General features: G+C 38.4%; 1 protein-coding gene across 2 annotated transcripts in view; it reads right to left on the bottom strand.

Annotated features, from left to right (window-relative positions):
* Positions 1 to 7,460: 7,460 nt before the first annotated feature.
* Positions 7,461 to 24,288, bottom strand: part of HTR7 (5-hydroxytryptamine receptor 7) — a 92,734-nt gene continuing 75,906 nt past the window's right edge. The window contains exons 2-3 of one of the 2 annotated variants that reach the window (XM_055119564.1): positions 19,990 to 20,693; positions 7,461 to 9,416 (exon numbers count right to left, since the gene is read on the bottom strand). In XM_055119564.1, the coding sequence (XP_054975539.1) occupies positions 9,301 to 9,416; positions 19,990 to 20,693 (820 nt within the window). In that variant the 3' untranslated portion in view covers positions 7,461 to 9,300. Of the gene's footprint in view, positions 9,417 to 19,929; positions 20,694 to 24,288 lie in introns of those variants that run through there. The other variant, XM_012932514.2, reaches the window with a different exon arrangement.

Genomic DNA, 24,288 nt, shown 5'->3' with positions numbered 1-24,288 from the left:
TGTGTGTGTGTGTGTGTGTGTGTGTGTGTGTGAGATAAACCAGAAGAGAAGTTTATTTGTGTAGATAAATAGTAGATACACTTTTATAATGAAAATTGCTCATATAATTATAGAGCGTAGCGAGTCTTTTTGTAAGCCAGATACTAAGAAAAGTCAGTTGCATAGTTATGTTGGAGGCTAAAGTTCCAAAAAGCAGAGAGATGAATTCCCATACCAAGGAAAACTTGTCCCAGCACAGTGAATCAGAGAGTAAATTCTCCCATCCTCAGCCTTTTTGTTCTGTTCAGACCCTCAGAAAGTTGGATAAAAATCATACACATTGAGAAGGGTAATCTGATTTTCTGTGTTTTAAGGCTTCAAACACTAATCTCATCCAAAGCATCCTTAGAAATATACACTGTATGCTGAAAGTAAAGGACCAAACATGATGGTCTCTCAATATCTCTATTGCAAACCATAATGGCCAAAAGCAGATAAAGAGTAAGAAGGAAACTGTTTGCCATAGAGTGGGGTGGGGGTGGCAGAAGGGATACTGGGGACATTGGAGGTGGAAAGTGTACACTGGTGGAGGGATGGGTGTTAGAACATTGTATGACTGAAACTCAATTATGAAAGCTTTGTAACTACATCTCATGCTGATTCATTAAAAAAAATAAAAAAAATTTAAGTCAGAGAGATTCAAAGCAGAAAAAAGAGAAAAAATATACCCTGAAATTATAGTTTGCCAAATATTGCAAATATTGCCCATGATCTAGTCAAATTGACACATTAAAAATAACCATCACATACCAGACACAATAGAAATGCATAGCTAGGGGAAAGCATTCAGATGCTAGGTGCCCAGAAATAAAAGAATCTAGGATTCAGAAATCACTCTCTTTGTTCCCTTCCTTGTTATCTGATGCTTAACCATAAGCAATGTTTTTTGTGTATTCAGTGTAAAAGAAGGTAACTGGAGTCCCCAAAATGAGTTGCCTCAGCAATCAGATGCATACTTGCAGGGCCACAAAACATATCTGTAACTATTAGATGCATTTTATGGAATGGAAGGGAAGATGTAAGGAAAAAAACACATTAGCTGGAGAGCACAATTTTACTCACTTACAGATTAATAACCTTGGGTTCCTTAAGTCTCATTTTCTTCACCACAAAATGAAGATAACAAACTTTGAGATTATCAAAAGAACTGATGATTAATGAACACATAATTAATGTGAGTTATATTAATCACTATCATCACATGTGTGTGCATGCTCACACACACATGTGTAGACATTGGCCATTGACCAAGCTTTTCATTTCATTAGCTAATATTTGCTGTATATTTTACAAAGATCTAGTCTTCATTTCACTGACAAGCAGATGATCTGCTGTTTAGTGATGGGGACAGAAATGTGATGCACTATTCTGTGTGCTAGTAGAGTGACCCTGTGCTAGTGACAATATTAATTAGATAATACCGTAAATTATTCAATAATGTGGGAATTAGCTCTGCAATTAAGCATCCATATACCTTGAAATATACTTGGAAACTAGCTAAGAAATATACTTAGAAACTAGTGATCTGTGAATCCTTTACCTCCAGATACTTGCAGAAATTTTAGTTCTAACCACAGTACTAAGTATTGTAGGTATATGAATTTGTAAGCTGTATGTCTGACAAGATTCTGTAATCATATATAAATGATTTTATAAAATTTCTTATTACACATGCTTTTACATATTAATAACACAGAAAATCAGCTAAATAATTCAGTTTTCCAGAATGCTGGGGATCAGTAATTCTCATTACTTAACAAATAAGCTTTACTCAAGTCAACTGCTAGGTGAAATACCCTCTTCATTCTTAATTTTGAGGAATTAAAAATCTCCAACATAAGGTCCGGGAGTTTTTTTTAAGAATTTCACTAAATAATTCTTACTCTGGGTGAAGGGGTAAATCCACTAAGCTTAAGATACAAAGCAATGGGCTAGTAATTAGCTAATATTAACCTATACCATAACCTTTCACTTTCAAACTCTTCTATTTACTGTGTGTGGTTTTCTCTATGTTATTTACCAAAAGAATTAGTTAAAATAATTATTATTTTTTTTAATTTATTTATTTTTTAATTAGTGAATCACCATGAGGGTAGTTACAGATTTACACATTTTCGTGCTTGTGTTTCCCTCATACAATGTTCGAGAGCCCATCCCTCTACCAGTGCCCATTCTCCACCACCAATAAACCCAGTATCCCTCCCACTCCCAACCCCCATCTCCCCCCACCCTACCCTGCCTCTGTGGCAGGGTATTCCCTTTTGTTCTCTCTCTCTCATTGGGTGTTGTGGTTTGCAATAGGGGTATTGAGTGGCCATTGTGTTCAGTCTCTAGTCTACTTTCAGCATGCATCTGCCTTCCCGTGCATGGTCTCCAATCACATTTTACTTGGTGTTCCCTTTTCTATCTGAGCTGCCTTTTCCCCCAGCATGTGAGGCCTCCTTCCAAGCCATGGAGCCGACCTCCTGGTACTTATTTTTATTATTCTTGTGTATTAGTCTCCTACTCTGTTATATTATATTCCACAGATGAGTGCAATTTTTCTATGTCTTTCCCTCTCTTTCTAACTCATTTCACTTAGCATGATACTTTCCATGTTGATCCACTTATATGCAAAGTTCATGACTTCATTTTTTCTAACAGCTGCCTAGTATTCCATTGTATAGATGTACCAAAGTTTCTTTAGCAAGTCATCTGTTCTAGGGCGCTCAGGTTTTTTCCAGATTCTGGCTACTGTAAACAGTGCTGCGATGAACATATAAGTGCAGATATCATTTTGACTATACTTTTTTGCTTCTCCAGGATATATTCCCAGCAGTGGTATTGCTGGGTCAAATGGGAGCTCAATTTCTAATTTTTTGAGAAACGTCCATATTGTTTTCCAAAAGGGCTGAACCAATCGGCATTCCCACCAGCAGTGTAGAAGGGTCCCTTTCTCCCCACATCCTCTCCAACAGAGGTTGCTTTTGTTCTTTTGGATGTGTGCCAGTCTCTGTGGTGTGAGGTGGTATCTCATGGTTGTTTTGATCTGCCTCTCCCTGATGTTTAGTGATGCAGAGCACTTTTTCATGTGCCTTTTGGCCATTCGTATTAAAATAATTATTTCAAAGGTGAAGTAAGAACTTTTCAGTGCCATCAAGTCCCACTTCTGGATTCAGTGTAACACTAGATAATTAGAGAGCAGAAATATGGTTCAAAGGCTCTGCTTCACAACTACAAGGTACTTCTCTGCATCACTGTTCTTCCAGGTGTAGTTCTCAGAGGCAAGTTCTCTTACAGATCTTCAATGTAACCCCACCCACCAATACACCTTCCCTATGAGTACAATAATCACATCCCATAGCAGAAGAGCCTTACTTACTTAATGTTTAATGTCCCGTCACATAATTAATAAGCTCAAGTCATTTTTTAGCCCGGTAATTACTAAATTTTACCTAGCAAAGTGACCAGGAAAATCTTTGTGTGTGTGTATGAGCTTCTTCATTTTTCTCCATATTATTCTTATTATGATCATATTTATAATGTATTTATTATAAGGTATTTATAATGTCTAGTGATTATTTATTGAGCCTAATAAAAATTGAATTTATATTATTTTCCTTTGTTTCAATTTCTTCTAGTTCATTTTATTACATTTTCAAATGTAAAAATATTTTTTTAGATTCTTTACCAAAGATAGTTTGCAAAATGTTGCTTTATGCCACACACAAAATCAGATAAAACTCAGCTCTAGTTTAATATGTTATCACCTGCTAAACAATAGGAAATTGCTTAGATCATCAGTGAGATCCTGTCTAATGTTCTGTTGACACAATTATATCTCATTTTCCAGGTAGAAAATTCACTTAGTGGATGTTCATGACAAACTTTTTTTTTTTTTGGCATCACACCTGGCATTGCACAGGGGTCACTCCTGGCTCCGCACTCAGGAATCACCCCTGGCGGTGCTCAGAGGACCATATGGGATGCTGGGAATCGAACCCAGGTCGGCCCCGTGCAAGCCAAATGCCCTACCCGCTGTGCTATCGCTCCAGCCCCCATCCATGACAAACTTTTATGACTGATTTTCTCCTTTTTCTCGAGAGAGCTCTGAACCTTCCATTACGTGTTAGTACTTCTTTTGCATAAAAAGGTTTGGAGGGGATGGTTTTGTTTGTCCAGTAGGAGTTTAAAAAGCAGAATCTTTTAAATTAAGAAATTTCTTCTTCAGAGAAAGTGTAGACAAAGCACATGTAAAGAAAGATTCAATTAATAAAATCTCTAAGAACCAGATCCTCTGAGTTGATTCTCAAGATACGCTTGTTTCACATGTAATAATACCTAACAAGACCTTCCTGTTTTATATACATTGCCTGGAGTAAGGAAAGAATGGTATTACAATATGCCTCACTCCCAGTGCTTTCAAAAAAGCGCTGACCCTCTGAAAGTTTCCAAATGGTTTCTTTGTGTGCTGTTAGGAACCATCTGGCTAACTGTAGATAAACAAGTTTCAACATATGGGCCATAACACATACAAGGCTCTGCTCCACTAGTGCAGAAAATTAAGAAAAGGTCGCTCTCTTGATATGAGAAACCCATGCAAAAGAAGTAGGGACATGTAGTGGAAGGTCTACAGCACACACAGGAGAACTCAATTTCATCTCCTTCACCGCCACCCCGCACCGTGGTATATGCCACTTGATGAACAAAAGTCCTCCATTTCCTCATCTGAATATTAAAAAGGGTGCCAAGTAAATTAAAAACTGCTTCCCATCCTTTTACCCTTCTCTCCCTTTTTCCCTTTATTCTTTTCTTTCCAATTCAAAAATACTTATTGTATAAACCAACAACTTAGAATGTAAGCATGGTGCTGGAACCCTACAGTGAGAAGAGAGATCATTCATAATAATCCTTGTGGATGAACAGTAATAAAATGATGTGTAAAATGCTCATTTCAATGTTGTTCTGAATTTTCAGCCCATGTAGCTGTATTGGTCAAGAAAACAGAGTACCCTCAAATTACTAAGCAATGGTGTAAGTAAAATAATTGATGGCATGGGGTTGGTAGATTATCATAGTAATATATTATTACTTATATTAATTGTATACATAATTATAATTACTATTATATGTAATAATATAAATATGGCTCAAGTGGTTAAGTACATGCACAGAACAGCACATAAAAGGCTCTGAATTTGATCCCTGAGATTGTATAGCCCCCTTAGCACTACCAGAAATTGTTCTGATAGCCCTCTAAGTATCACCAGTGTGAATCTCGTGAACCCCGTGAGCCCCAGGCACTGCACCATTAGACTAACAACTAAACCGTCCGGCCTAAACCTCTGGACCAAGCATCATCAGGAGTGCCCTCAACACCTCAGAATTTCTGGGGGTAGCCCCTATTGAATAATAGACACAGAAAGACTATTTCAGAGAAGGGAAACATGTGTAAAGGTCCTGGTATAGGACTATGGCATAAGCTTCTTAAAGTGCAGGACCTGGGGCTGGGATATAGTGCAGCAATTCGGCCACATACCAAGCATGCATCTAACTTGGGTTCAATTTCTGATACCAGAGTCTCCTGAGCATCAGAGAGCACAGCCCTGAGGGTCTGCAGTACTGCCAGAGGTATCCCAGGAAGCTCAGGTTCTGAGCTGCTTGGCATCTTTGGGATCTTACACTGAATCGCCAGCCCAGTTGTCCAAGAGTAACAGGTGGACTTTCAGAACCTCACTTGGGAGGCCCAAATAAATAAATTAAAATGCAGGTTTTGAGAGAGAGAGAGAGAGAGAGAGAGAGAGAGAGAAGTACAAGAGGGCAATATGTAAAGTGTTTGCTTTGCATTTGGCCAACCTGAGTTTGATCATAAGCACCCCTTATGCCCTCCCTCTCTGCCCCAAGTCCATCAGAAGTGATCTCTGAGCACAGATCCAGGAATAAGTTATGAGCACCATTAAGTGTGCCCCTCCCCCCCAATTCAGGATTTAAAATAATTTCTATTAAACCGATGAGTTTTCTGATGATAAAAATATTGAAAGAAAAATTTCTATCTTCTTTGGGTGGTATTTCAATTATAAATAAGCAAAAAAATGCTTGAAACAGTGCCTGGATTTTTATATTGTTGATCTCCTGCCTACAATTAGTATAATAAAATTTTATTAAAATGTGATCATCTAAAAATATAGATAAGCACTGTAGGCAAATGAAATGATGGTAAATGCTTTAAGAATCATGATCAGTTAAATCAGGAATTCTGTGAATGTCTCCTGCTTAATATTCACAGAATAAAACTAAATACTAAGGCAATAGTCATTAAGTTATCACTAACAAGTACTTTACTTTCCAAGTATTGTTTCCCATACTAAGCCTTGCCAGAAATGACAGCTGATATCCTAAGTGAATGGCGAGATCAGTCATAATAGTCATTTGCTCAACAGTCATAAAATATATGTAAAAAGCTCATTTCAATGATTTCCCAATTCTCAGTTAAAACAAAAGCTATATGACTGTTAGCACAAATTGTCACATATGAGAAACAAATTGATGTTTTATCATTTGCTCTCAATTTATACCTCTTTGTTTTGTCTGGCTGTTATATGTGTAGAGCATAGGAAACAAGAGTCCAGCCAAATAGCCAGAAAACAGCGGAGTTCACTAATCAGGTATCAAAGTCAGGAGAGTTCCATTTTTAATAACTATGATCCTATTCCAAACATAAGCACATTTGAGAACCTGAATCAAGCCAATTAACCATAGTGTTCTGACTTACAGGAAAATGTCACCCCCTGAAACACAATAGATTACACTACTGTGACAATCTGAGGTATGTCTTTCTTGTATGTGATTCAGAAACCGTGTTTTGCCCATGATGCCTTAATGTCCACAGTGCTGACTGTAACAAGAGCTCAATAAATGCTCATTAATCAAGGAAACTTTAATCTTTAAAAAATATATATATGAGCTCCAAATGGCTGAATCCACGAAAACTGTGAAGTACAATTAGTTATAGAACTGTCCAAACCACCTATTAGAATTTTAGCAAATATGTGAAGCTTTCACTTCTGCCATTCCTCAGAGGGCAACATTTATGACAATAGGTCTAAAATTAAAATCATTGTTTCAGGGGTCAGGGAGATAGCACAGGGATTAGAGGTGTAGCATGTGCACAACTCCAGTTTGATATATGGCACCACATGGCCCCAGTGTATGACCAGGTGTAGCCCTGGGTGGTCCCCAAGCATCACTGAGGTGGCTCTGGAGATAGGTCCTCATTCCCACTGGGCTCTGGCAGCACCATATCCTTGGGCCCTCGCATTGAGCCATCCAGCCCAGTTAGCTGAGTATCCTGGGAGTGGCGCCTGTGTCCCCTGAACACCTTTTGGGAGCCCCCAATCTTGAGGGGGAAAGGAAAAAAAAAAAAGAAAAACCACTGATTCAGTTAATTTATTACGGCTACAAATAACTTTATTTGATGTAATATAATAAAACATTTTCAAGTTTAACAACATTTATCTGACGATAATTTATTATTTAAGTTATTCATATAAGCATAAACAGTCACATTAGCAATTCTGCAATTCAGGAATTTGTACAGGCTTAATCTGAAAGAGCAATGTCCACCTCCCCTTTCAGGAAGGCCCACCACTCCCTCTGTCGGGTAATAAGCAATGTCAGTGAAAGTTGAAAGAATCCACGATCCACGTTGGAATTCCACATTATCATATGAGAGCATAGCTACATTTATTGTAGGAAAATAATATTCTCTTTCCATTCTCTTCTATCAAATGAAGTGTTTCATTCATTTTTCCCCTTAGAGGCACTCTTTTTTCCTGATCTCTCTACTCCCCAGCTCCTATTACAGGGTACCACATTTCTTTTACTAAGTTCAGTAAAGGAACATCTTCCACTTTCTCATTTGCCCTTAATGTCTACCACTTTGGGGAGAGAGAAAGGAAACAATCTGAACTGGCCAGGCACACATTTGATTTAAGATACAGAGAACACAAAACACAAATCTTCTACATGAAACAAAATGGTATTCTCAATAGAGGTCCAGACGACCTTTTGTAGCACACAATTCAGTTTAATACAATACTGCACAATAAGAATTATCATGTTGATGATTCCAGCTCACAAGCATTATAACCATTCAAGGAGCCCCATTAGCATACATTCCCCACAAAGAAACAGTTATGGAAAAGCCCGCGGGTCCCTTGCACCTTGGATAAATACGACAGTCAAAAGCTCTGTGCCAAAAACCATGTTAATATACAGTGTGATTAGTGAGCACTCACCCTCCATTCAGGTAACAATCCTCACCAAAGGAATCCCCCTCACCTCTCAGGACCCCTCAAAAGAATCAGTGAGAGCACAAGAAAAAGCTTTAGTTGGGTCTTATGGGTCTTATGACTCTCTTTATCCTGAGATCTGTTCCTGAGTTTTACCACAATCCTCACAAGAAGAATCCCCTCGCCTCTCAGGACCCCTCAAAAGAAGTGAGAGCACAAGAAAAAGCTTTAGTTTGGTCTATGGGTCTCATGACTCTCCATCCTGAGATCTATTCCTGAGTTTTATCACAATTCTCACAAAAGGAATCCCCCTCACCTCTCAGGACCCCTCAAAGGAAGTAAGAGCCAAGAAAATGCTTTGTTCCGGTCTTATGGGTCTTAAGACTCTCCATCCTGAGATCTGTTCCTGAGTTTACCATAACAATAAGTGAGTTAACAAAGAAAATATGTTGGTGGGGAAGTCACAGACACCCAGCAAAAAGCCAAACTATTGACAGAAGCTTTAAACAGACACTGCTCAGGGAAATCATTTGTATTAGTTGACAAGACTGTTTTCTAACAAGGACATGCAACATATTCAACACTTTTCTTACTGCGTTTTACTTGGGAAACACCCTTCTGTCCTACAATGAAATGCATTCTATCTCATGACAGATTCCGAAATAGTCACCACAACGCCTAGACTTAGAGGCATGGGAAGTGTACATTGGCACTTTCTTCCACTTCCATGGACTTAGACATACATAAAGCACCAGAAACTGTTCCCTTTCTGGAACTCAGTTCTATTCGTGTGCTTACTGCTGAGCCAATCTGGCTGTCTCCAACGGTCTCAAACTGAAAACTCTTTTCATTAGCACACAATAGCACTGATCCACAGAAAAAAGGAGAGGTCACCAGCACCCTCATCATATACTTTGTATAACAGATGACCCTGCTTGTCATGTTTAAGACATCCCAAGAAAGGACAGAAGTCGCATTCCACTCTGCAGTCTCAGCAAATGATTTTTTTCTGTTTCCACCTCTTTGTTGCTTTGTTTGTTTCTTTTCCATTTTTCCGCTTTTGACCATGAATCATGACTTTTTTTTCTACAGTAGTCAGAGTTTTGTCTATAAAGAGAGAGAGAGAAAGGAGAGACAAGAAAATGATTTAGCAGGACCATAAAAGTGAGTTTTTGTTTTGCAGTGAGTGGATTTAATTTTTTGCAGTATTCAGTAATTTGAGTCACTCGTGGCATCAAAGGGGTTACAAGTATCTCCAAAGGCAAGGAAAAAGTGCTATAGGTTTTTAGTTCATAAATTTCCTGTTTTAAACAAGCTGCCATAGTCTTAATATTTTTTTGCAAATTAGCCCTAGATAACACATTTAGAAACTCACTCTAACATAACTATACCCCAAATAGCTCTATTCTCAAATATCCTTCAAAATATTTATATTCCCTACTCGAATAGAAGAATGATGACCACTATTCGTTATTCCCTTCAAACCTAGGTGCAAATAATAATAATGTGCAAAGGCCAGGAAACCCTTTCTCCTTTAGGATATGGACTTCCATGCACAGACTTCCTTCCATACCAGAAAAGTGGAAAGATTCATAGAGAAGACTTAGCCAACAGCTGAATCAAAAATAGAACCACACCCCCCTAACTTCTTTTTCTAGAACCACACTCCCCTAACTCTGAATCTTCACAGGACTCAACTTACATAAATAACTATATCTGTGTGCTTAAAAACTAACTGTCTGTAGTTCTCAGGGATGCCACTGCAACCCAGCTTTGCCCTCCAATTCAAAGTTTCTGCAAAACTTCCATGCAAGGGATTTCCTGGTAACAGGATCAGTCTTTTTCAAGAACCTGTCCCTCACCTGTGCAATGAGAACAAGTGTCACACTGCAAAGCAGATCCAGAGATAGAATCTGGCACTGAAAACCGGCTATGTCCCTAACAGAAATCCACCCTTACTTTTAGTCAGGGCCACTGCCTGTCCCAGCACAGAGAATGCACTTCCTCTGCAGTTCAGCATTGCTCTGCCCCTATCAGTTTGTGAACTCTACTGCATTTTTCCAACCAGAAGTTGCAGCACCATCTCTGAAGTCTCACTTTCCTCCCCACCCGCCTGTTGGCCACTTCCAAATAGCCAGTCATCTGTGGCCTCTTTCCTAATCTCAGCACTCGTCCCCGCCTGAGTCTCCTTTCTCATACTTTGAACACCTATTCAAAGAACATTTGTGGTCTCACTCCTGCCCCAAAGCCTCCCATTTCTTCTCACCCATTATGCCCACTTCATCATCCATCCTGACCTCAGTCTACCCAGCTTCCAGACATTGTTGAAGGTATACTCCTCCATTCCTAATATACGTTCATCCATATCTGTGTCCCTTTCTCCATATTGTTCCTTCCGTTGTGTACAGTTCCCACACCACCTCCACCCCTGACATGACTTTTATTAAAATACTTTTTTTTCTTCAGTGTCTTCTGCAAATATCACCTCCATTATTTCGACCACGAATATTCGACCACTTTCTAAGACATCCAAAAAAGGTTTATTTTTCGATACACCCATCTGGACAGCTGGATTTTATTTTGTGCTAGATGTACTTCTTAGGAACTGAGAAAACAAAAACAAGTATTATAAAAAGCAAGAGAGAACAATAGACTAGCTTTCCTATTTTAAAGAGACAGGCAAAGTTAAAATGTAGGCAACTGTAAACCATGAAGCTGGTAAGGCATTAATACTATAAACTGATAATTTAACAAAAATAAACTTCTGAATTCCACCTAGTCAATGCTAAGGAACAAAACTATTGGGGGGGGGAAGAAAAGATACATAATATACCAAACTTCTTGTTTCTATCCTTAAGATAACATCCCATCATTGCTACCCAGGATTTTAGGGGCTTTGGTGAACCATTCCGATTGCCATTGGGGCCAGTTTGGATGCTTCTTCCTCTTTTTAAATCACTGAATTACTTAAGAAAATGTAGAATTTCCCTGAGCTCCTCAGCACAAATCTGAAGCAGCATAGTGACAGAATCATAGCAGAAACTCAAGGTCATTCCACTACAATTCACCACTACACTCAGAGGGATTATAAGAGGATCTTTGAAGATGAGGAAAATACATTCATTTAGAGGAAAAGGGAGAAGGGAAGGAAGAAAATAATTTTTTAATTCATAAAAAATTTTATGTGGAAGTTATTTTAGAAAATGCTTTTCAGTATTGTTCACCATAATGGTGTCAAAGAACAGATGTCACCAAGTTGTCACACCTAAAAGCAATTTATAGTCTATACACAGCAAATCCGTAAGTAAAGTTGTCATATTAAAAGGGGTAAAAATCTTTATAATTCACATTAGGTTTTGTATTTTCAGTACTTGAAAACTTAAAGAGGAGACCAAGAATATAATTTAAAGTCAAGAAGTACTATTATCATTATAGACGTTTTCATAGCCTTTTCCCTCTATACAGTTCCTTCTCCAAGGAAGATCCTCATAAATGCCCACTGAACTCATGAGCCTCTTTTTATTGTGAACAACTAAAGGGAATAGGTCCAAGAATGTGTCTCAGTGGCAGTTTGTATGCCTCTTTTGTATGATATGTGGGTCTGATCACTGGCACAGGTTAAAAAAAAATGGGAATGAATAGTTAAATATATAGAAAGAACTTCAAAAATGGGAATGAATAGTTAAATATGTAGAAAGAACAGTGCATTGTCTAAAGAGATTACTTACACAGAAAAGGAAGAAAAGTAGGAGGGGGGAAAAAAACAAAGCAGAAGAGACAGTTAGGGACAAAAGCAAGAGAAAAAAACCCGTAGTAGTTACAGAAGAGAAAAACCCTAAGGAGGTAAGAGGGAGAAGCCCCAATACTGTTTGCTGGCACAAAACTTCTGAGAGATAGAGCCATAAATGGAGTTAAGGGTTCTGAAAAGATTTGGTATGAATTATGACTTGGAAACCAAGTTATTCTTCCACAGGTTCCAGTACAGTTATTCTGAGTCAGTCAACTGTTGCTTACTTGATTGCAACAATACAGAATGTGTATTCTCTAGGGCAGCGGTGTTCAAACACCAGCTCACAGATTCATGGTGATCTGTGGAAATGTTACTGACACTTAATACTATTCTGTAAGTATTAAAAGATTCTGGGGTTACTAACCTTTTCCTGCCCTCTTACCCCAACCTCCGCCACCAATGTACAGTCTACTAGACTATGTATGAACTTCCTCAGCAAGGACTGCCACTTACTCATCTTTCTATCCCCTACCATACATGGGACTATCCGTGTAGAAAACAGTATCATGCATTTCCAGAGAAATTAAATAAATTAATAATCTTCTTACTTCCAATCTCTGATTCACCTGATGTGGTTACCCTGAATATGTCTTTACCACACAGATAATTCTGCTCACTTCTTTGCAAAGTTTAATCAGTGTCTACATTGACGTAGGCCCTTCTCTCCCAGTGACAGGACAACCAGAAATGTAAAGTATTTCCAAGCATTGTAAAATATCCTTGGGTAAAAACCCACTTGCACATGTTGGACTCCCAAGTCCCTGGGACTTGAATGGAAGATCTTTCATAATCTAATCTCTTTATGCTTTTTTTATTGCAATTGCCAAATCTTCCATAACCTCATATCTATACTTATGTTCATACTGCCCTTTGAAAAAAATTACTCTACATAAAATATTCCCTTCACTTGGAATATCATATCAACTCTACTTAACAAAATTTTTACTACCTTTATAACAGAGTTGAAGCCATGTCTTTCAGGAAATCTGTTTTGATCAACATTAGGGTAATCTCCAGAAAAATCTTTATGGAGAAAGAAGTTGGATGCACACACTGATAAGAGATACTGGGAAGAATGTTGCTGCACCTAGAGATCCTTCTGGAAGAATAACCAAGGGGGAGAGCCAGAGTGTAGAGTGTAGAAAGACCAAATAAATTTTAAAAACTTTTTAAAAAAAGCAGAGATGGGGAAGATATGGGAATGGTTCTCTGGAATCCTGGGCAGCTGTGAAGACTTAGGCCCAGGGGATCAGTGGACATACAACTGAGTAGCAGACAAGCAACCTGAGGTGGGAGCTGCAGAACACCAAGTCAGTTGGAAGGATGATAAGTAAATGGTATTGGAGAAAGAAAAAAAAAACAGGGTGAGGTAGCGGAGGTGAACTTGGTGAACTTTGGCTCTGGCAGAGTGGTTAGGAAGCTGTTCAGTGGCGAGTCCTACTGTCAGTATTCTGTAGGGAAATAACCCCCACCAGATAAGCCACTAAAATGCCAAAGTATGTAAATCATACGTGTTGCTGGATGGCAGTGAAAACTACTCTCAGTTCCCACCTGTCCAAGAGCTCAAAACTTCAGCCCAACCTGCATTTCAGTCCCTTGCAATGTACTGAATGAAAGGGTACAGAGCTAAACCTGAGATCTAAACCCATTCAGCTCTCCAGTCCCTGAGACGGCCACTAAACTTAATAGCTCAAATTGCTGCAATTTACCTGGCAGGTTCCCCACAAGCCAAACTAAATCAATTCAGTTCATCAGATTTTAGTAAGCAGAGCCAGTCCATCACTGCCTCCCTCCTCAAATTTCAGAACGTGCAAAAAGGACTTGGGGCTAGATCCAAGGAACACGGAAAGTAAGAAACCAGTCTAGCAAATTTTGGTGACAGAGACCCCGATCTGTCATTCAGATCCACCCAATATATGAGCATAATGCACTTAGGTGCATTTCTAATCTAAAGTTTAGTCACACGAGGTTGAAGAAACTTTGGTGCACAACCATCTATGCCACCACAAGCCTGAGCTCACTGAAAGATGCCGTCTAGGTTCTTTAAAACCAGCAAAAGGGCTCTGTAGTTATGGGAAAACCAGAACATGACACAACCCAAAAGACTGTAGCAAACCCAACACCAACAACCAACATATCACAGGATAGCAGGAACTATACTTCCACTTCTACTCCAACCATCTGTTGAATATTTTTAAAGGTCTACAGTGCCACTCATGAATTAGTCAAGCTGACAGCAACAAAGAACTACCTCAACTTCTTGTCACAGACCTATCCAGACCATAATAATATCACACCATAGGTTGCTAGCCAAAATGAACTCTGATCTATGAATGCAATATGAAACTAACCCCAGCAGTTATACAGATCACCTTGCTTTTGATCACAATCCTCAGTTGCTGCCTATGCTGAAGTATGACAAAAAATCAAATACCAGACTCTATCAACAGTAAGCCCTGGTCTTACACCCCACACTGGCTAAATCTCAGAGCTACAACAGAGGAAGAGATTTAATGACTATCAATCAATAGTGACCATCTAGATTCCTATAAACCCATAGAAAAACGCACCAGTTAATCTCATTATCAGGAGTCCTGCATCACTGCTCAAGTCAGTTTGGACACTGACACCAAGTAGTACTAGAAATAATGGAAGGGAAAAAAGGAGGAATTTTGTTTTCTTAACAGATGGAGACAAAAGCCCAGGAATAGCCTGTCTACATCGAAACTCTGAAAGCAGCCTTATAATTAATGTTGTGAAGAAATTAGTGGAAGAAATCATGTATAAATTAAAAGAAGGGTTGATGGAGGTATCAAGAATAAAGAAGAGAAAAACAGAAAGAGATTCTAAGCGATTTATAATGTCGCTAGAAATCTCTGAATCATAGGTATATATTTGAAGGAGAAGAAGATGGGAAAGAGAAAGGTAGTTTTTTTTTAAAAAAATGTGAGAGCCACACCCTGTAGTACTAAGGGCTTACTCCTGGCTCTGTGTTCAGGGTTCATTTGTGGTGGGCTCGGAGATCCATCTAGGGTACCAGGGATCAAACCTGGGTCAGCTGCATGCAAGGCAATCACCATACCTGCTATCATTCCAGTCCCAAGAGAAATGATTATTGATAAAAGAAATAATAACCAATAACATCTCTTAAATGAGGTTTCGAAGCAAAATTAATTTCAACAGAATACTAAGACTACTGTAACAAAAATCCAAGGCCCATAAAGAGAGAGTCTCCTATCAGCAGGAAGAGAGAATCAAGACTCAACTACAAGGGAGTTTCCATCAGACTTACATCAAATTTCTCCAATGAAACTACAAGCAAAAAGGAAACTACAAAATTTTTTCAAAGTACAGAATGAAAATAAACTCCAATTAAGAGTTTTCTGCCGAGCAAAACTATCACAGAGATTTTCGTGAGTGTTAAAAACACTTGCAAACAAATAACTGAGAGCAAAACTGCCTCCAAACCAGCTTTACAAAGCATGTTAAATGATCTTCTATGAAAAACAGGGAACTGGTTGCCATATAAAAGACCAGTATCAAAACACAAGTAAATAAGGAAACACTAAATGAATAATGTTGCAAAACACCAAAACTCCTTATAGAAAAAAAATGGCAATGGATTCCTTGATGGCAATATTTTTTTCAACTGTCAATGAACTGAACTAATCTATAATAAAGGCATAAAGTTGCTGGCTGGATTCTTAAACAAAATACACCTTTTGTACTTACAAGAGACTAATTTGAATCTCCAAAACAAACATAAGCTCAGAATAAAAGATAGGAAAAAATTTCTACATCAGAGGTGAGGAACAGATCAGAGAAAAAGTACAGAGGGTGAAGTGCTCACCTTGCATGCAACCAATCCAGTTTAGAGCCCTGGCATGGCATATGGTCCCCAAACATAATCTGGAATAATTCCTGAGTGAAGAGCCAGGAGTAAGTCCTGGGCACATCTGGGTATTACCAAAACCCCAAACAGAACATAAACAAACCAAAACAAGAAGCACAAAACCAGAAAGATTGGAAGCAAGCAGTGTTGTAGGAATGCCCTAAAAAAAAGAACGCTCATTCACTGTTGGTTGGAATGTTAAGCCTCTATGGAAAACAGCATGGTGAACTCAAAAAATAAAAAACAGAATACCTAAAGACTCATCAATTTCATTCCTAGACATCTTTACCAAGAACACCAAAACATTCATTCAAAAAGATATATGTACACCTAAGTTCACTGCAGCACTATTTATAATAACCAAGATATGGAGCAACCCAAGTATCCAATGTCAATGAATAGATGAAGAAATTGCTTTATATATACACATATACATGTACATATATAAAACAGGCTGGAGTGATAGCACAGCGGGTAGGGTGTTTGCCTTGCACACGGCCGACCCAGGTCCGATTCCTCTGACCCTCTCAAAGAGCCTGGCAAGCTACTGAGAGTATCTTGCCTGCACAGCAGAGCCTGGCAAGCTACCCATGGCATATTCGATATACCAAAAACAGTAACAACAAGTCTTACAATGGAAACGTTACTGGTGCCTGCTCGAACAAATCGATGAGCAACTGGATGACAGTGATTGTGATACAGCGATATATAAAACAGTTATGTTTTATACACCAACAGAACACAATTGTTATATATAACAAAATACATATAGCAATTTTATATATGTATATATATACATGCATATATATATATACATACACACACCAACAAAACATAATTCAGCTATATTACCTTTCAACTGGGATGGAATCAGAGAGGGTCATGTTAAACAAAATTAGAGGGAGGACAATTGCCAGATAATCTCTCATATGTGGAATGTAAAGAATAAAGCAAGGGAATGACAACAACTTGGAAGCTGAATACAGAATTGAGGTTACCAAGTAGGGAGTGGTGATAAGGAAGAGAAAGAGACGGACTCTTTGGCACTCTGGTGATGACCAAGGAGCATAATTTTGTGTACCATAACCATGAAAGCAAATATTATTGTAACCATGCTACCTAAACCTAAATATTAAAAAAAGATAAGAAAACCAAACTACCCTAAAGATTTTAGGGTCAAGTGTTATAATTTAGATTGCTTAATATAGTGTCTGAGAGTGAATCTTCAATAAATGTAGGTTATTATTATTTATTATTATTACTATCATTTTAAACAGGAAACTCTATGTGACATTTGAAAAATCAACACTTTGTAAAATAACTTAATTATGAGTTAAATAGTAGCTAACATAATAAAATTACCCTCAAGTATTTTGACTCTGTAGGAAATATACAAACACAATGATTGCGTTTTCTAGTTCAGAAAGTTTCTACACTGGATGACTAACTGGACCCCCTACCACCAGCCTTTCTATTTATCTGTCTTCTCATTACTGCCAAAGACACTTCTCAAACACATTTCTCAGCATGTTACTTCTGAGGACAGAAACCAACATGGGCTCTTGTGCTAAAGAATTCTGGAACTAAATAAAATAACCTAGCTATTTGTTCAGAAAAGAGTTAGTTCTAAAAAATAAGATTACACACCAACTAAAATAACTTTATTTATCAGACTTGCATTTCTCTCATTACTTGCTTCACAATCCTCACTTGGTTGTATCCACCAGTCTAAACTTATGTCATAAACTCTGTCCAGTCCTCACCAGCATTCTATTTTGAAATCAGCCTTCCAAAGTCAGGTTGATTTATTGGTATATTGGTGTGGTGTATTGATATAAGGTCAATTCTATAAACACACTTTCCTTATTTATTCCACCTTGGTTAGCTACCAGGATTTTATCAAGGATGGGTCTTCCATTCTGAAATAAGTTTAATAATCTCAACTACCTGGTAATACTGGTCTTCAGAGAGCTGACAGTATATTCTCTAGCTCAAATTCCATAATGCTTTACTGCCTACAAACTGAAATCATTTGACAAATAGAACACATTCATTGCTATTATTTATGCTACATCTATCACTTAAGGGTCTATGCGACCTTAGGTTAGTTATTTTATGTCTTTGAACCTTACATTCTTCTGAAAAATGGGAGCCTAGTAGTGCCTGCTTCACAGATAGGATAGTATTACAACCCTCATCTTTTAGGGGTCAAGCCCTACAACCTACTCTAAATATGATAAATATCATAAATATGATGAGATATAGAAACTTCCCGAAGGAACTTAGAACCTGGAAGGCAACTGCTAGTGATCATTTCATTAAGAATCTAAAAGAATGATCTCTAGGAATATATGTTAACCCTAGGATAATCTCTAGGGATATGTGTTAATCACAATGGGTATTTAAAATAAATTTTCTTTTAATTTACTTTTTATTGCTAACACTCATATGTGCAAAAGAACATTCTTAATGTAAGTAAAAAAACTAACACCTGTTGAAGCTACACTAAGGCCAAGAATTAACATATATATAACCTGTCTTTTGAGTTTCTAGGACAAGAAATGATGATTTCTGATTTCCCTCATCCCTATCAGATGTTTTAGTCTGATTAGTTCTAGTGATAAGTTAGAGAACAAGTGAGTGCTCAGAGATTTCTAGAGTCATCTGGGACTATCATAAATTTGTAGCTTCAAGAATTTGTTGTCCATAAGGACACTTAGAGCCCTATCCAGCACTACTGTCCTTGGCTTTCTTAAAGCTTTGGAACTCTCTTTAAACAGAGATATTTGCCTGAGACAGATGGAAAAACAGAGATCTCTTTAAGTCACCTGTATGAAACAGAAAAGCATTCAGGAGTATGAAAAGACAGAGAAAGATTCAGTGAAGAGACTGAGAAACATGCTCTTTGTGACCTTTACTGTCAAAGGAAGAGACTGAATGGGATGGCTGGGGTAGTTCCTCTTAGGTGCAGTGGCCTCTGGTTCTTTGAAGCCAGTAGGTTCAATGAAAATGAGTGCTTCCTCCTCTCTCACTTCCAACCCTAATCTGTCCTCTCTCTCACGAGTACTTTCTGCCTTCTCATTCTAAACTTTCACCCTGCTTTCAAACATGAAAATGGATTTTCTACCTCAAATTTCAAGCAAGATCATTTTTAGACTGAACAATGAGTCTACTACTAAGTTGTCTCCTTCCACCTTTATACTGTCAAATTAATCAACATGAGGGTTACCCGAGAAATTTCCATCTTCTAATAACCATTGACTCTCCCCTTCTTCTTCCAGATCCCAAAATCCTGTTGCATCTGCTTCCAAGACAGACATAAAGGACTCAAGTACATTCAACAAAACTCAACAACAAATCAGTTCTCAACTCCCAACGTGGTAGGCAATGTTGACTGAAAGTTTCAAAGCTTCAATGTTGACTGTAGGTTTCAAGACCTTCCTCCATCTGGGTTCTAACCACACCAACCACTCTACTTTTCCTCCAGCTGCGACCCTTAAACATGTGTGACTCTAACTGCATATTAGAAAGAGCACTTTGCAATCTTCTTCAAAAGAAGAATGTATCAGTGAAGTATGAGGTTATTAAAAAAAATGTATGGGGGGGTGGGTAATGGATGTAAGAGTAACAGCAATCAACCAATGTCAAAGAATAGGGGGATAGAAGGAGGCTATGTGGATATTATTTGAATTTTATTTTTTGTAAAATGTCATTGATGGCATCAACTGCAATTCATCAGCAAATCTCCTCTTCCCATCTAAGTTCATAAAATGGCTTTTGAAATCCTATTTATTGATATCAGGATGGGATGGGAGTCTATAGTGTTTTTAACTCAAATCTAATACGAAAACTTTCTGTGATAAAGTTTAAGAGTTCTACAGAGTGATGCCATTGGGGGTTGAGTGACAAACGAACACACACACAGGAGGATAAATTACCTTAGAGCAAGAACTCAGGTCGCTCAGGCCTCTCTGCCAGCTTTAACGCCTCATGCATACCTGCAGCGGAGAGCTTCCGGTTGATGTTGCGGTACTGGCACTGGAGCAGGCTCTTGTAGGTGGTTCTCAGGTCGCGGTTGAAGAAGGCATAGATGAAGGGATTAATCAGAGAGTTCGCATATCCCAGCCACAGGAATGTCCTCTCCACCCACAGCGGGATGCAGCTGCAGACCGTGCCACAGATGAAGGGCCTGGCCGTTGAGAGGAGGAAGAACGGCAGCCAGCACACCGTGAAGGCTCCAACGATGATTCCCAGGGTAGTCGCAGCTTTCTGCTCCCGCTTGAAGATGGAGATGTTCCTCCGCTCATGCTTGAGGAGTCGGGACAGGTTGGCGCACTCCTCCACATCCTTCTGCGTCTTTCCAAGGCTCTGCAGGGAGATACCACTCTCGGGCTCCTCCAGGCGGGGGAAGCCAGGGAATCGGTGCTTGGCGGCACTCTTGCGGGCAGCCTTGTAAATGCGGTAATACATGAAGAGCATCACGGACATGGGGATGTAAAACGCCACCGCGGTCGAGTAGATGGTGTAGCCGAAATCCTGGCTGATCAGACACACCTTGTTGTCATTGACATTCTGGGCCCATCCGAAGAGAGGAGGCAGAGTGATGGAAGCCGACAGCAGCCAGACAGAGATGATCATCTTCGCCATGCATTTTCCGTTCTGTCTCACAGGGTAGGTCAGGGGTCTGGTGATCCCAAGGTACCTGGAAGACATAAAGGACACAAATCGGTGAGGCTTCTGATCGCAACAACTAATTAACTAGGAATTACCCCGAGCTGGGCATTAAGCTTTTGAGCTCTTAGATTCATTGTCACAACTTCTCAAGAGACGCAATTACTCCCATCACCCAGAAAACAAAACCAAGGCTTGCAAATGTTACCTATGTTTTCCCATGTCACAGTCAACCATACACAGTCAGGAGTTAGCCCAAGTGACCTCTGCCCGTAATGTCAGTCCATACATTTTCATGTTGAAGCTTTTTTCACATTCCCAGTATCAATGAACTTCAAAATTAAATCCTCACCCTGCCCCCATGACTACTCCCATGAAGTTGGGTTGGAAACAAAATGTCAAAGTTGATGTGGGACACAGTGACAACATCCTCAGGTTATACTGACATGAGTATCTCCCACTGGTCTTCCCAGCTCTCTACACTCTAACCAGCTTTTAATTCATCTGAACTCTTTTTGGACTGTTGCCAAAGCATTTCTCTGAGATCACAGGGATTTGTGTGATATTTAGGAAATCCAGGGACTTGGAATTGCAAGTGAACATTTCTTAACCCTTAGAAAATTCTCACACAAGAGTAGCATCAGCGGAAGCATCTATAAAATACAAACAGCTGCTTTGTTCCCCTCTCTTGAGGACCACAAGAGCATAAATCTAAAGAATATTAGTCAAACCCAACATTTTCCATGTTCACTTCTATAAGAGAATATTTCTCCATCTTGTTACCAAAGATTTATAATACTCAGTAGAGAAAACATATATAATAAATTTTACCAAATGATTAATAGTTTTCAGCTTTCAATTTTGTTTTCACCTCTGCATTTAAAGGAAGCATACCAAGAACTTAAGAAGTCCAAACTGGTAGAAACTTCTCATTTTTGTTGCTTTTTTAATTTATATATGTAACACATATACACTTGAAACATGAAAAGGAAAGAGGCAGAGAGTACCAAAAGTATCAACAGGTTATTTTATTATTTGAAAGTCTGTCAGAGTTTAAGTTATAATTTCTACTAGAAATATCTATGTATTTTGGTTAAATTAGTCGACAAAAGTAAAAGATATGCACCAAGTGCTGTTTTAAATGTTTAGCAAAAGCAGTCAGCAAGAGACAAAAATGTTGAATGCAAGTAGAGTGGTTGATGGGAGGGCCAAACTTCAAGATACTGCTGAAGAGACTCCCTATCTTTCCAAAGATCAAGCACACTTTCTTCATTTATAACTACTGCCTTCCCTTTTCCTTAAAAAAGCTGACCCACAAGTACTATTCCTACATTCATCAACTGTAATTAGGAGTATGTTTTGGTTCCCAACTAGAATAATGAATGAGAAAGAGAAATGTTTTTCCGAAAGCAGGAAAAGAGTTGAAAAGGAAGGAAACAGAAAGGAAGGAAGATGAGAGGGAACAAGGACAGAGGAAGGGAAAGAAAAGATGGAGAGAGAGTCAGAGAAGAGAAATAGGAAGCAGACTTGGTCTAATGTGGAATCATCTGAAATCTCAGTTTTAGATTATAGGAATGGGGAGGGGGATTCTGTCTTTCTTTGATTCAGGAGCTCTATCAGCATTTTTCCTTCTGGAACTCTGCAGATTTTTTTTGCATCCATCCTTGCACTTCTACTAGCATCTTTGGATGTAGCCCTTTTTGTCTCCTTGTTTCCCAGCTCCATTGGGAAGTCTTTGTGTGGACTTGAATTTTGATTATCTAGTCTTTGACTGTAATTATCGGGACAAACCATTGGTTCCCAAGTCTGGGTCTGGCTTCCAAGGCACCAACCCAGATTGGAGGTTCAACAGGAAGAGGTGAGCTCTCACCATTTTCTTGGTGGCCAGCAGATGGCATTGTTAGACCATCTTACTCCTACTTACTGGGGTAAGGATGAAGTGGGGGTGCTGATGATGGGAATTTAAGAGTAATAGATAGAGGAAGTAGGGTTAATTACAACAATAAGACAGGTAGAAGAAGTAGGATTGCTTATAACACGAAAGTAAGATTTCTGTTATTGTGGGATTATACAAAAAATTAACAAGCACAGATTCTACAACCGGTAAACTCCTGTTCCTGTGAAAATTGATTCAATTTTTCCTTCAATTGCTTCACATTTTCCCTACTAAAACAGGAATCTCTATCTTCAGGGTTAATTAATTCTAGTTACTGTCCTGAAAACTTATATAAAAGAGAATAAAGACTGATGCTGGAAGATGAATCAAGAGCTAAAAGATATCTTAGAATATTAGGAAATCTCATAAGAACAGCATCCATATTCATTCTACTGTACTTAATCTTCTGTTTCAGTGATGGAACAATATTCAGTTCTTCCTGAATGTTCAAGTTCATAATATATTCCATAATATGGAATATACCAAAAACTCTGTCTTAATTTAGGGGTCCATTCTTCAATGATCTCAAGTCACACCTTACAGTAAGAAAGTTACATTTGTTTCTTTAGTCTTCTGGATGAGACTTTTCAAGGCTAAAAGCAACTGAAGCAATGATTGGGGGGGAAGTGCTAATTTAAAGTGTCTGAAAATAAAATTCAGAAGATTTTTTTAATTTTAAAGAAATTGAAAATAATATGGGAGAAAATAATTCATTGAAAAACTTAAGGTGCCTAGAAAATTTAAATAGAGAACCTAAATAAAGAAGACAATTTTTAAACGACCAGGACATATATTCATTTTATGCATTAAGAGAAGAGAGTAGCTGAACTCACAGTGGGTCAGGGCATGGAAGAACCACACAACCTTTTAAAAACTCCAGTTTATAGAATTGCTAAGTTTTCTCCTAAGTTTGGTCCCTGTCACCTGATACTCCTTTTCCACAGCCTTCGCAGGTGTGGCACTAGACTTCAGAGATTGGGAAATAAAGCAGGGGTCATTTGATATTAGTAGCATCATTCGTGAGCCATACAATATAATCAGAAGGACTGTGGGCAACCAGTAACACATTGTGAGGAATACACTGTGAGGAATACACTGTGAGGTACTGTGTGTACCACCAAGTACTAGGGTCAGACTACATGAATTTATTAGTGGTGAGCCAGATGATTTTCACCTCTGGACTAGAGGCTGCCAATACTGCCAGGTCCAAATCCTAAGTACCGTCAATATTGGCTCCCTGAGTACTACCCTACAACACTTTGGGGACTGGTCCCATAAAATGAAAATCATCACATTAATAGTGAGAGTTAAAAATTATAGAAATAAAATTAAACAATAACTATAAAGTCCAACTAACACTATCCCAGTATTCACTTTGAAGTCAATAAGAAAAAGACAATCATTGCAATAAAAATATTGAAAAAGTTAATTTGGTTAATCAAAAGTTAATTTTATTTAATAAAAAAAGAAATTTAGGTATCTAATAAGCACTTGGAAATATCAACAATTGCATTCATAACCAAAGGAATACAAAATTTCAAGTGCTTAACAGAGCATTTGGTCACGTGTCAAGTTTTAAGACAGAGAACAATATTGGGAAATTGTGGAAAACACCCACTTTTCTTTTGCTAGTGATATTTTCAATTAAAATAACAGCTCTGGAGGGCAGTTTGTTAGTTCATGTACACCA

Source organism: Sorex araneus, chromosome 11, assembly GCF_027595985.1.
Source record: "Sorex araneus isolate mSorAra2 chromosome 11, mSorAra2.pri, whole genome shotgun sequence".
NCBI classification, from domain to species: Eukaryota; Metazoa; Chordata; class Mammalia; order Eulipotyphla; family Soricidae; genus Sorex; species Sorex araneus.
Note: the sequence above shows the minus strand (reverse complement) of the source record. Positions and strands in the feature narration are given on the sequence as shown.